The sequence below is a fragment of the Drosophila suzukii genome, chromosome X (assembly GCF_043229965.1).
Source record: "Drosophila suzukii chromosome X, CBGP_Dsuzu_IsoJpt1.0, whole genome shotgun sequence".
In the NCBI taxonomy this organism is placed as follows: Eukaryota; Metazoa; Arthropoda; class Insecta; order Diptera; family Drosophilidae; genus Drosophila; species Drosophila suzukii.
Genome location: NC_092084.1, coordinates 8,162,113 through 8,175,412, shown reverse-complemented (window position 1 = coordinate 8,175,412; position 13,300 = coordinate 8,162,113). Strand labels below are relative to the sequence as shown.

Below are 13,300 nucleotides of genomic sequence, written 5' to 3'. Positions count from 1 at the left end.
AGCAACGAGCTCAACGAGGTATGACATTCCTCGATCCGACGTTTATTTTCTTTGTAGCAGCCAAAAAACTGAATTTTTTTTGGCGAAAAAAGGGTTTACATTTTTGTCAAATATACAAAATTCGGATTTTTGTCAAAAATGTGACATTTATTTTTGGTTTTTTCATCGTAGTTCAGCCAATTCAAGGCGTACAGCTAAAAGACCGACTGTTTTGAGCAGCTTGCTTAAAATGCTAACAATCCTCATCACTTTTATGAAAATGTATTTTTTGACCAATTTTTTCATTTTTTGTAAGGGGGTACATCATCTATTTTTGCGAAAAATGGCAAAAATTAAAAATTTTCAGTTTTGGATGCCAATGGATTGGAAATTAAGCAACGAGCTCAACGAGGTATGACATTCCTCGATCCGACGTTTATTTTCTTTGTAGCAGCCAAAAAACTGAATTTTTATTGGCGAAAAAAGGGTTTACATTTTTGTCAAAAATACAAAATTCGGATTTTTGTCAAAAATGTGACATTTTTTTTTGGTTTTTTCATCGTAGTTCAGCCAATTCAAGGCGTACAGCTAAAAGACCGACTGTTTTGAGCAGCTTGCTTAAAATGCTAACAATCCTCATCACTTTTATGAAAATGTATTTTTTGACCAATTTGTTCATTTTTTTGTAAGGGGGTACATCATCTATTTTTGCGAAAAATGGCAAAAATTAAAAATTTCCAGGTTTGGATGCCAATGGATTGGAAATTAAGCAACGAGCTCAACGAGGTAAGACATTCCTCGATCCGACGTTTATTTTCATTGTAGCAGCCAAAAAACTGAATTTTTTTGGCGAAAAAAGGGTTTACATTTTTGTCAAAAATACAAAATTCGGATTTTTGTCAAAAATGTGACATTTTTTTTTGGTTTTTTCATCGTAGTTCAGCCAATTCAAGGCGTACAGCTAAAACACCGACTGTTTTGAGCAGCTTGCTTAAAATGCTAACAATCCTCATCACTTTTATGAAAATGTATTTTTTGACCAATTTTTTCATTTTTTGTAAGGGGGTACATCATCTATTTTTGCGAAAAATGGCAAAAATGAAAAATTTTCAGTTTTGGATGCCAATGGATTGGAAATTAAGCAACGAGCTCAACGAGGTATGACATTCCTCGATCCGACGTTTATTTTCTTTGTAGCAGCCAAAAAACTGAATTTTTTTTGGCGAAAAAAGGGTTTACATTTTTGTCAAAAATACAAAATTCGGATTTTTGTCAAAAATGTGACATTTTTTTTTTAATTTTTTAATCGTAGTTCAGCCAATTCAAGGCGTACAGCTAAAAGACCGACTGTTTTGAGCAGCTTGCTTAAAATGCTAACAATCCTCATCACTTTTATGAAAATGTATTTTTTGACCAATTTTTTCATTTTTTGTAAGGGGGTACATCATCTATTTTTGCGAAAAATGGCAAAAATTAAAAATTTCCAGGTTTGGATGCCAATGGATTGGAAATTAAGCAACGAGCTCAACGAGGTAAGACATTCCTCGATCCGACGTTTATTTTCATTGTAGCAGCCAAAAAACTGAATTTTTTTTGGCGAAAAAAGGGTTTACATTTTTGTCAAAAATACAAAATTCGGATTTTTGTCAAAAATGTGACATTTTTTTTTGGTTTTTTCATCGTAGTTCAGCCAATTCAAGGCGTACAGCTAAAAGACCGACTGTTTTGAGCAGCTTGCTTAAAATGCTAACAATCCTCATCACTTTTATGAAAATGTATTTTTTGACCAATTTTTTCATATTTTGTAAGGGGGTACATCATATATTTTTGCGAAAAATGGCAAAAATGAAAAATTTTCAGTTTTGGATGCCAATGGATTGGAAATTAAGCAACGAGCTCAACGAGGTATGACATTCCTCGATCCGACGTTTATTTTCTTTGTAGCAGCCAAAAAACTGAATTTTTTTTGGCGAAAAAAGGGTTTACATTTTTGTCAAAAATACAAAATTCGGATTTTTGTCAAAAATGTGACATTTTTTTTTGGTTTTTTCATCGTAGTTCAGCCAATTCAAGGCGTACATCTAAAAGACCGACTGTTTTGAGCAGCTTGCTTAAAATGCTAACAATCCTCATCACTTTTATGAAAATGTATTTTTTGACCAATTTTTTCATTTTTTGTAAGGGGGTACATCATCTATTTTTGCGAAAAATGGCAAAAATGAAAAATTTTCAGTTTTGGATGCCAATGGATTGGAAATTAAGCAACGAGCTCAACGAGGTATGACATTCCTCGATCCGACGTTTATTTTCTTTGTAGCAGCCAAAAAACTGAATTTTTTTTGGCGAAAAAAGGGTTTACATTTTTGTCAAAAATACAAAATTCGGATTTTTGTCAAAAATGTGACATTTTTTTTTGGTTTTTTCATCGTAGTTCAGCCAATTCAAGGCGTACAGCTAAAAGACCGACTGTTTTGAGCAGCTTGCTTAAAATGCTAACAATCCTCATCACTTTTATGAAAATGTATTTTTTGACCAATTTTTTCATTTTTTGTAAGGGGGTACATCATCTATTTTTGCGAAAAATGGCAAAAATTAAAAATTTCCAGGTTTGGATGCCAATGGATTGGAAATTAAGCAACGAGCTCAACGAGGTATGACATTCCTCGATCCGACGTTTATTTTCTTTGTAGCAGCCAAAAAACTGAATTTTTTTTGGCGAAAAAAGGGTTTACATTTTTGTCAAAAATACAAAATTCGGATTTTTGTCAAAAATGTGACATTTTTTTTTGGTTTTTTCATCGTAGTTCAGCCAATTCAAGGCGTACAGCTAAAAGACCGACTGTTTTGAGCAGCTTGCTTAAAATGCTAACAATCCTCATCACTTTTATGAAAATGTATTTTTTGACCAATTTTTTCATTTTTTGTAAGGGGGTACATCATCTATTTTTGCGAAAAATGGCAAAAATTAAAAATTTCCAGGTTTGGATGCCAATGGATTGGAAATTAAGCAACGAGCTCAACGAGGTATGACATTCCTCGATCCGACGTTTATTTTCTTTGTAGCAGCCAAAAAACTGAATTTTTTTTGGCGAAAAAAGGGTTTACATTTTTGTCAAAAATACAAAATTCGGATTTTTGTCAAAAATGTGACATTTTTTTTTGGTTTTTTCATCGTAGTTCAGCCAATTCAAGGCGTACAGCTAAAAGACCGACTGTTTTGAGCAGCTTGCTTAAAATGCTAACAATCCTCATCACTTTTATGAAAATGTATTTTTTGACCAATTTTTTCATTTTTTGTAAGGGGGTACATCATCTATTTTTGCGAAAAATGGCAAAAATTAAAAATTTCCAGGTTTGGATGCCAATGGATTGGAAATTAAGCAACGAGCTCAACGAGGTATGACATTCCTCGATCCGACGTTTATTTTCTTTGTAGCAGCCAAAAAACTGAATTTTTTTTGGCGAAAAAAGGGTTTACATTTTTGTCAAAAATACAAAATTCGGATTTTTGTCAAAAATGTGACATTTTTTTTTGGTTTTTTCATCGTAGTTCAGCCAATTCAAGGCGTACAGCTAAAAGACCGACTGTTTTGAGCAGCTTGCTTAAAATGCTAACAATCCTCATCACTTTTATGAAAATGTATTTTTTGACCAATTTTTTCATTTTTTGTAAGGGGGTACATCATCTATTTTTGCGAAAAATGGCAAAAATGAAAAATTTTCAGGTTTGGATGCCAATGGATTGGAAATTAAGCAACGAGCTCAACGAGGTATGACATTCCTCGATCCGACGTTTATTTTCTTTGTAGCAGCCAAAAAACTGAATTTTTTTGGCGAAAAAAGGGTTTACATTTTTGTCAAAAATACAAAATTCGGATTTTTGTCAAAAATGTGAATTTTTTTTTTGGTTTTTTCATCGTAGTTCAGCCAATTCAAGGCGTACAGCTAAAAGACCGACTGTTTTGAGCAGCTTGCTTAAAATGCTAACAATCCTCATCACTTTTATGAAAATGTATTTTTTGACCAATTTTTTCATTTTTTGTAAGGGGGTACATCATCTATTTCTGCGAAAAATGGCAAAAATGAAAAGTTTTCAGGTTTGGATGCCAATGGATTGGAAATTAAGCAACGAGCTCAACGAGGTAAGACATTCCTCGATCCGACGTTTATTTTCATTGTAGCAGCCAAAAAACTGAATTTTTTTGGCGAAAAAAGGGTTTACATTTTTGTCAAAAATACAAAATTCGGATTTTTGTCAAAAATGTGACATTTTTTTTTGGTTTTTTCATCGTAGTTCAGCCAATTCAAGGCGTACAGCTAAAACACCGACTGTTTTGAGCAGCTTGCTTAAAATGCTAACAATCCTCATCACTTTTATGAAAATGTATTTTTTGACCAATTTTTTCATTTTTTGTAAGGGGGTACATCATCTATTTCTGCGAAAAATGGCAAAAATGAAAAGTTTTCAGGTTTGGATGCCAATGGATTGGAAATTAAGCAACGAGCTCAACGAGGTAAGACATTCCTCGATCCGACGTTTATTTTCATTGTAGCAGCCAAAAAACTGAATTTTTTTGGCGAAAAAAGGGTTTACATTTTTGTCAAAAATACAAAATTCGGATTTTTGTCAAAAATGTGACATTTTTTTTTGGTTTTTTCATCGTAGTTCAGCCAATTCAAGGCGTACAGCTAAAACACCGACTGTTTTGAGCAGCTTGCTTAAAATGCTAACAATCCTCATCACTTTTATGAAAATGTATTTTTTGACCAATTTTTTCATTTTTTGTAAGGGGGTACATCATCTATTTTTGCGAAAAATGGCAAAAATTAAAAATTTCCAGGTTTGGATGCCAATGGATTGGAAATTAAGCAACGAGCTCAACGAGGTATGACATTCCTCGATCCGACGTTTATTTTCTTTGTAGCAGCCAAAAAACTGAATTTTTTTGGCGAAAAAAGGGTTTACATTTTTGTCAAAAATACAAAATTCGGATTTTTGTCAAAAATGTGACATTTTTTTTTTAATTTTTTAATCGTAGTTCAGCCAATTCAAGGCGTACAGCTAAAAGACCGACTGTTTTGAGCAGCTTGCTTAAAATGCTAACAATCCTCATCACTTTTATGAAAATGTATTTTTTGACCAATTTTTTCATTTTTTGTAAGGGGGTACATCATCTATTTTTGCGAAAAATGGCAAAAATTAAAAATTTCCAGGTTTGGATGCCAATGGATTGGAAATTAAGCAACGAGCTCAACGAGGTAAGACATTCCTCGATCCGACGTTTATTTTCATTGTAGCAGCCAAAAAACTGAATTTTTTTGGCGAAAAAAGGGTTTACATTTTTGTCAAAAATACAAAATTCGGATTTTTGTCAAAAATGTGACATTTTTTTTTGGTTTTTTCATCGTAGTTCAGCCAATTCAAGGCGTACAGCTAAAAGACCGACTGTTTTGAGCAGCTTGCTTAAAATGCTAACAATCCTCATCACTTTTATGAAAATGTATTTTTTGACCAATTTTTTCATATTTTGTAAGGGGGTACATCATATATTTTTGCGAAAAATGGCAAAAATGAAAAATTTTCAGTTTTGGATGCCAATGGATTGGAAATTAAGCAACGAGCTCAACGAGGTATGACATTCCTCGATCCGACGTTTATTTTCTTTGTAGCAGCCAAAAAACTGAATTTTTTTTGGCGAAAAAAGGGTTTACATTTTTGTCAAAAATACAAAATTCGGATTTTTGTCAAAAATGTGACATTTTTTTTTGGTTTTTTCATCGTAGTTCAGCCAATTCAAGGCGTACATCTAAAAGACCGACTGTTTTGAGCAGCTTGCTTAAAATGCTAACAATCCTCATCACTTTTATGAAAATGTATTTTTTGACCAATTTTTTCATTTTTTGTAAGGGGGTACATCATCTATTTTTGCGAAAAATGGCAAAAATGAAAAATTTTCAGTTTTGGATGCCAATGGATTGGAAATTAAGCAACGAGCTCAACGAGGTATGACATTCCTCGATCCGACGTTTATTTTCTTTGTAGCAGCCAAAAAACTGAATTTTTTTTGGCGAAAAAAGGGTTTACATTTTTGTCAAAAATACAAAATTCGGATTTTTGTCAAAAATGTGACATTTTTTTTTGGTTTTTTCATCGTAGTTCAGCCAATTCAAGGCGTACAGCTAAAAGACCGACTGTTTTGAGCAGCTTGCTTAAAATGCTAACAATCCTCATCACTTTTATGAAAATGTATTTTTTGACCAATTTTTTCATTTTTTGTAAGGGGGTACATCATCTATTTTTGCGAAAAATGGCAAAAATGAAAAATTTTCAGTTTTGGATGCCAATGGATTGGAAATTAAGCAACGATCTCAACGAGGTATGACATTCCTCGATCCGACGTTTATTTTCTTTGTAGCAGCCAAAAAACTGAATTTTTTTTGGCGAAAAAAGGGTTTACATTTTTGTCAAAAATACAAAATTCGGATTTTTGTCAAAAATGTGACATTTTTTTTTGGTTTTTTCATCGTAGTTCAGCCAATTCAAGGCGTACAGCTAAAAGACCGACTGTTTTGAGCAGCTTGCTTAAAATGCTAACAATCCTCATCACTTTTATGAAAATGTATTTTTTGACCAATTTTTTCATTTTTTGTAAGGGGGTACATCATCTATTTTTGCGAAAAATGGCAAAAATTAAAAATTTCCAGGTTTGGATGCCAATGGATTGGAAATTAAGCAACGAGCTCAACGAGGTATGACATTCCTCGATCCGACGTTTATTTTCTTTGTAGCAGCCAAAAAACTGAATTTTTTTTGGCGAAAAAAGGGTTTACATTTTTGTCAAAAATACAAAATTCGGATTTTTGTCAAAAATGTGACATTTTTTTTTGGTTTTTTCATCGTAGTTCAGCCAATTCAAGGCGTACAGCTAAAAGACCGACTGTTTTGAGCAGCTTGCTTAAAATGCTAACAATCCTCATCACTTTTATGAAAATGTATTTTTTGACCAATTTTTTCATTTTTTGTAAGGGGGTACATCATCTATTTTTGCGAAAAATGGCAAAAATGAAAAATTTTCAGGTTTGGATGCCAATGGATTGGAAATTAAGCAACGAGCTCAACGAGGTATGACATTCCTCGATCCGACGTTTATTTTCTTTGTAGCAGCCAAAAAACTGAATTTTTTTGGCGAAAAAAGGGTTTACATTTTTGTCAAAAATACAAAATTCGGATTTTTGTCAAAAATGTGAATTTTTTTTTTGGTTTTTTCATCGTAGTTCAGCCAATTCAAGGCGTACAGCTAAAAGACCGACTGTTTTGAGCAGCTTGCTTAAAATGCTAACAATCCTCATCACTTTTATGAAAATGTATTTTTTGACCAATTTTTTCATTTTTTGTAAGGGGGTACATCATCTATTTCTGCGAAAAATGGCAAAAATGAAAAGTTTTCAGGTTTGGATGCCAATGGATTGGAAATTAAGCAACGAGCTCAACGATGAAATTCATCATTCTGAGTTATATTTTTGTTATGGCAGCCAAAAAACCGAATTTTTTTGGCGAAAAAATGGGATTCCGATCTTAGTCAAAAATACGATATTCAGATTTTGGTCAAAAATGCGATTTTTCTTTCCTCAACAAGGTATGACACTCCTCATTCTGACCTTTTTGGCATTTATAGTTTTAAAGATTAATATTTTTGTTCGATTTTGCTTAAAAATAGGGGGCGTGGTTTGATACCTGGCTATTCACGCTTAAAAGACGGGGCTATGGCTCAGCACCTCGCTGTATAAAGTATCGGCGACATTTAAAATAGTGGGATTTTGGTTTAAAACTTGGCTACCAATAAATAACATTGCAGCAGTTAGCTTTTTTCAGGCAGTGAATTGAGTTTATATGTGGCGCTACCTGTCGGTGAACTTTGTAGATGATCCCCAAAAATATGCTACACCTTTAGGGCTATACGAGAAAAGCAGTTACCCAAAAAGTATCTTACAAATATTTTAAATTTAAAATCCGCTTCATTTTATTCCGAAAATACTGCCGACTTGGTTATTATTTTATTTTTTTTAATAATAAACGTGGTAATTTAAATAAAGCCAAAGGTTTTTGCGCCTCCTGAGCCGTTATCCTTTCATCTCATTCATGTTGCGTCGCAAGACCTAGAAAAAAAATGGTATGTGTTATAAATAAAACTTGAAATAATATATAATATATATTTAAGATATAAAACACCATTGTATAAAAATAAATAAATTAAAAATTAAGCTAAGTCACGTATAACAATTCAAGCTAAATACGTGCCACATAAATGTGTATTTTGCAAAGGAAGTCATGCAAAAAGGAAAAATAAGCATATAAAACAGGGAAACTGGAATTGAATCCTTGCAAGTGCTGCAAGGGCTAATCCACCACCTGAAGTTACCGCGCGGAGTTCCAAAAACTGATAACAATTCCGACGGAAGTGAGCGCGAGTTCGTTTGGTTCGCTGGCGGAACCGGTTCTGCGAATGCCACCCTTTGGATTTCGGACTTCGTTCCGAGCACCTGCTGCTGCCTTTTTTCGGCTGGCACATTCCACAGGCCACGGACCAGGCAGCACGGAGCACTGCTGAAGCAAGTAGTTCCACTTCCACCCCCGCGGTTTCGGTTTCTGATTCGGATTCGCCCTTAATATCGATCCCGGGCACGCGCTCTGCGCCCCCGAATTCGACTTTCGGACTCGCAGGACATTCGATTTGGAGGCAACGAGTCCGCCGAGCAGCCAGCAGCACTCGCAGTCGTTTGTGAGCGTTCGCAGCGCCAGGTACAGCCCATCGCCAGAGCTCCAGATTCAGAGATTCAGAGACTCAGAGATTCAGAGCTCCGCTGGGAAGAGGCCTAGGGCTGATTTCTCCCCCTTTCTCCCACAATCAGAATCCACGAGAGAGAGAGAGAGAGAGATTTGGATGCCGAGGAGCCGAGAATCGAAACCAGAGAGACACACACATTGAGAGACCAAATCAAATCACTTAAAACAAAATACAAGCTCAATACTTTTTTTTGCTGTTCAAGTGCGAGTGCTTTATGAGAAAAAGAGAAAAAAAAGAAGAAAAATAGAGAAAACCCTAGAGAAACATCCAAAACAAAGTGATATAATCTTGAATAGAACAAAACTAAGCCGATGCGAACAGTGGATTTGTGGTGCCAACTTAGCTGGGGGGCAAAATGCGCAGAATCAGTGAGAAAGTGAGCAAAGAGATGAATTGAGAAAGTGAGAAGTGAGTGCGCAGAAGCCAGAAAAACGACGTGGTTACGAGGCCTTTTCCTTGGCCAAGGGGTAATGGCAGGGGGGTTGGGTGGACCTGCGTAGGAGCTGCCAAGAGCAGAGGACTTTCACAAGTGACACAGGACGCAGGACATGGGACATGGGAGCCAACGGCTGCAGCTGACAGGTTCTCCGCTTGCCTCCTGAATTACGTAGTTTGCGGAGTGTATTTTTGTCCGAGAAATACGAAATACGAAATACCATGCCATGCCATACCATACCATCTCAAGAACCAGCGAGTAAGGGGTACTACTGAGTACTGGGTACTTTTGGACAGATAGCAGCGAGTGCTCTCTTGCCTTAGCTTTCCTTTACCCCCCGCCTGACATCTTAGACTCTCTTCTACTACGTTCCACAATCAAATACTACGACCACACACAGACGCACACACTCACTGTCTTTTCCGAGTTGACATTTTTCGTGGATAGTTTTTGGGGCAAAGGCAGCGACAGCGACGAAAGGAAAAGCGCTTCGCTGTGGGGCAGGCAGCTAACCAGCTCACCAGCTAACTTGGGCACCGCAAATCGAACGAAATCGGAGTACGAACCCCCAGAACGCAGAAAGCAGAGATCAGAAATCCAGAAAACCAAAATGCTGAACCCACAATTCCGAATCGCTTGCTAATGAAATTTTCTTGTGTTTTCGATTTCTTGTTGTTGCTGCCGCCGTCGTCTGTCTGTGCAGCAAAGTGTTAAACGAACAAGCCAACAAACCAAATACAAGTTAAACAGAAACAGCAATCGAAACAATATCAGAATCCGAATCCAAATCAGAAGAGTTAGACGAGCCGCAGAAAGCAGCGCTAAATTCAGAGCCCCTCTGAGATTCGAAGACTCTCAGGCAGGAGAAACAGGAGACACAGGAGACGGGAGACAGGAGGACAAAGGAGCCAAGGACAAGGAGCTGAAAGCTGAAAGGAGTGCGAACAATGTGCGCCGCGCTGCGTCGTAATTTGTTGCTGCGGAGCCTCTGGGTCGTCCTGGCCATTGGCACCGCTCAGGTTCAGGTGAGTCACCGCATCCACACACCACTCCACTCCACTCCACTCCACACAACAGAACCATAACCAGAACCCCACTCCACTCCACATTCGATACAATGCCTCGAAGGAACGAAGGCGCTAGCCGAAAGACCCGAAACCCAGAACAGAAACACAAACCGAAACCGAAAGAGCACACTGAGGCAAAATATGACCCAAAAATATGGCTATTTTTGAATATTGAAATAGATAAAGCCCCTTTAAAATAACTATTCTGACTAGAGATCTGAAGACATTATTTAAACATTTAGATTTGTACATAAAATATAATAACAATCTATTGTGACAAGCGGTATATTTGAAAATTAAAAGTATAAAATGAGTTTTTTAACATTTTTAGAACAATAACTAAAATTAACATTAACAGAAACCGAAAAATTACAGGTTTGTTCTTAATTTTGGTAGTTAGGGAAACAAAATTATATTAATCTCTAGAAATTTTTCCTTTAATACTTATTAAAATGCCCTATAATAACATATGTTTAAAATTTTATAAGTATTTTCAAACCCATCAAATCTAATAATATATTAAAATACCATTTGTCTTATTAATACAATATTAAGAGGAGAACGAATATATTTCACATTTAATAGAATTGACCAACGTTTCAAGATACAATCATACCCATCAAAACTATAACATAGTACATTTATTGATACAATATCAAAAGTGAACCAATACATAAAAAACGTATAATACCAAAGAACTTTTCAAGAGATATATCCTGATAAACCTTTAATATATTCCTCATAACATTTTGTTTATTGATACAATATCAGAAGTGATATTACAGTGTACAGCTGACAAAATCGAAGAGATATGGCTGTGGTTTTTTTCTGCGTGCAATGGCAATTCAAATCCCAACCACACACACACAGTCACTCACACTCACACACACTCATTGGGCGAGAGACAGATACACAAACACTTGAGCAGCGTTTGTGAGTTTCTGTTTTCTGTTTTTCTGTTGTGGCCGTGGGCCAGGCTAAGCAGCCGCGCAAAGTATGCTACGAAAAATGTGCCATCGCTTAGCAGCGCCGCCCGAGGGTTCAAGGGATTTCGGGGGGTTTCTAGGGTGTTTAGGGGGTTTTCTGGGTAAGGGGTTCCAGTTGCCGTCTCAGCCGTTGCCAAACTAACCAACACAAGGCGCGAGTGTGCGCAAATATTGGCTTAATTGAACCGTTTTCTTTTCGCTAGCTGACTGGCTGGGTTTTTCCCGTGGCTTTTCGGCTTACACAACCGCACACAGGCAACCGAAAGCCCAAAAACCGAAAACCCAAAAACCGAAGGAGATACCAACATTCAGGAACAGCAGCAGCAGCAGCAGCAGCAGCTGGCTCCAACGGGCAATTTGCATGCGAAAGTAGCTAAAGTGCCAGCGAAACTAATGAAGGCAGTTAGGCCATTTTGATTTTGATTTGCCACCCGTTGCGGTTGGCAATTATCATGGAAATTGAATAAGTGGCCAGGTTATCGATCGGTGAAGTTTGGGGGGTTGAGTGGCGCTTAGGGACCACTTACTTACATTCGCATCTTTATTCCCAGCTCAGGTCCAAGAAAATCCCTCAATTATTGCTGCGGAACTACAGCTCGGCTACAGCTCCATCAGCATAATCCTCAAATTGTTCTGAGGCTGGTCCTGCATTCATCAGAGGGATTCTCTCTCTTTTCCGGGCGCATTCATCAATTCACAGGCACTCGCACACACACACACACACACACACATGCGTTCCTGGGATATTGTTGGCTTAAACTGAAATGCTTTTTCAAATCATTTCAAAACAATTTCAGCCCGACCCGAGCTTTTCTTCTACCAACCCGACCCACAATCGACGACGTGCCTGGCCTTAACAAAAATTTCCTTTACGTATTTCTCCCCTTAAATAACTCAAAGCAATTTGCCTTGGCAACGGACAACGGACAACGGACAGCGGACAGCGGACAGCGGACAGTCTTAGGGGTTCTGAGCATTTTGCGGCGAAACAAAAACCTTATCAAATTCATATACATGTACGTAGCGAAGCAATTGAAAGAAAGAGTGGAGGAGTTGCAGGAGGAGCAGCTGGTGGAGCTGGAGGAGCTGCTCCCAAGGATGTTGGGGCCAGGATACCTACCCAATCCCAGTTAAGCTGCTTTATGACGCCCTGCACCCCTGCACCCCTGCACCCACTCCTTTCATGGCTTGTTTTGTATGCAGCCTGCAATTTGTTTTGCCCTTCTTTCTTTCTTTAACTCACCCACCAACCACCATCCGCCCCACTGCACTCCACCTATCTGCCCCCTTTGTTTGCCAGATACTTTAATGCCGCTATTCATGCTAGTTCGCTGTTGCCGGAAATTTATGACTGGACCTGGACTATCCGGGGACCTGGTCACCACCGCCCACCGCCCACCGCCCATCACCCACTGAACCACCCTGCCTTGCACCACCTTCTCCAGTCAGCCGTCACCGTTATCAGTGGCACGCATCGCCCTCGTCATTTTTGTGGTAGTCGGTGGTTGCTTATGTCGCCAGTACCCACTGTTCACCTTCCCTTACCACTCTACTGAAAACACAGAAAAAAAGAGATTCAATAGACCAACGCAAAGCCTCTGAGGTTTTTAAATCTCTTACAAATATACCTAAAAGTATGCAACTATATTTGCATTTAAAAAAAATAAGTTGATACTTTTACTTCATACTTTTAGACACTTTAGATAAGGATTTCTATGGCTGTGGTTATATATTGAATGTTATTGGTTTTTTTTTTTATTTTTTTTAAGTTTCTAAATTGGCTCAAGGCAATAGCTAGAATCAATCAATTTAATCAAACTAAAACAAAATGCCATTCATGTCAAATATATTTTTCCATTTTCCAATATAATTTGTTTTTTTTTTGTATAAAGATTTCTTTTTTAAGATATGTCCCTTAGATATGTCAAATTTCCAAAGAATTTCAGTGAAATTGATTTGAATTTCTTGTTGTGTGGTCTTCTTACC

The 13,300-nt window shown here is 37.2% G+C and overlaps 2 protein-coding genes across 15 annotated transcripts in view; one reads left to right on the top strand and one right to left on the bottom strand.

The window, feature by feature from the left end:
* Nucleotides 1–7,998: 7,998 nt before the first annotated feature.
* Nucleotides 7,999–13,300, bottom strand: part of spdi (split discs) — a 108,208-nt gene continuing 102,906 nt past the window's right edge. For both annotated transcript variants that reach the window (XR_010654851.2, XR_005014804.3), the window contains one exon: nt 7,999–8,136. The gene's annotated coding sequence lies outside the window, so the exon portion shown is untranslated. The remainder of the gene's footprint in view (nt 8,137–13,300) is intronic.
* Nucleotides 8,621–13,300, top strand: part of Appl (amyloid-beta-like protein) — a 57,065-nt gene continuing 52,385 nt past the window's right edge. For 8 of the 13 annotated variants that reach the window (XM_065867986.2, XM_017083790.4, XM_065867984.2 and 5 more), the window contains exons 1-2: nt 8,622–8,779; nt 9,965–10,286. In XM_065867986.2, the coding sequence (XP_065724058.2) occupies nt 10,209–10,286 (78 nt within the window). In that variant the 5' untranslated portion in view covers nt 8,622–8,779; nt 9,965–10,208. Of the gene's footprint in view, nt 8,780–9,964; nt 10,287–13,300 lie in introns of all 13 variants that reach the window. The other 5 variants (XM_017083791.4, XM_017083789.4, XM_017083788.4 and 2 more) reach the window with 1 other exon arrangement.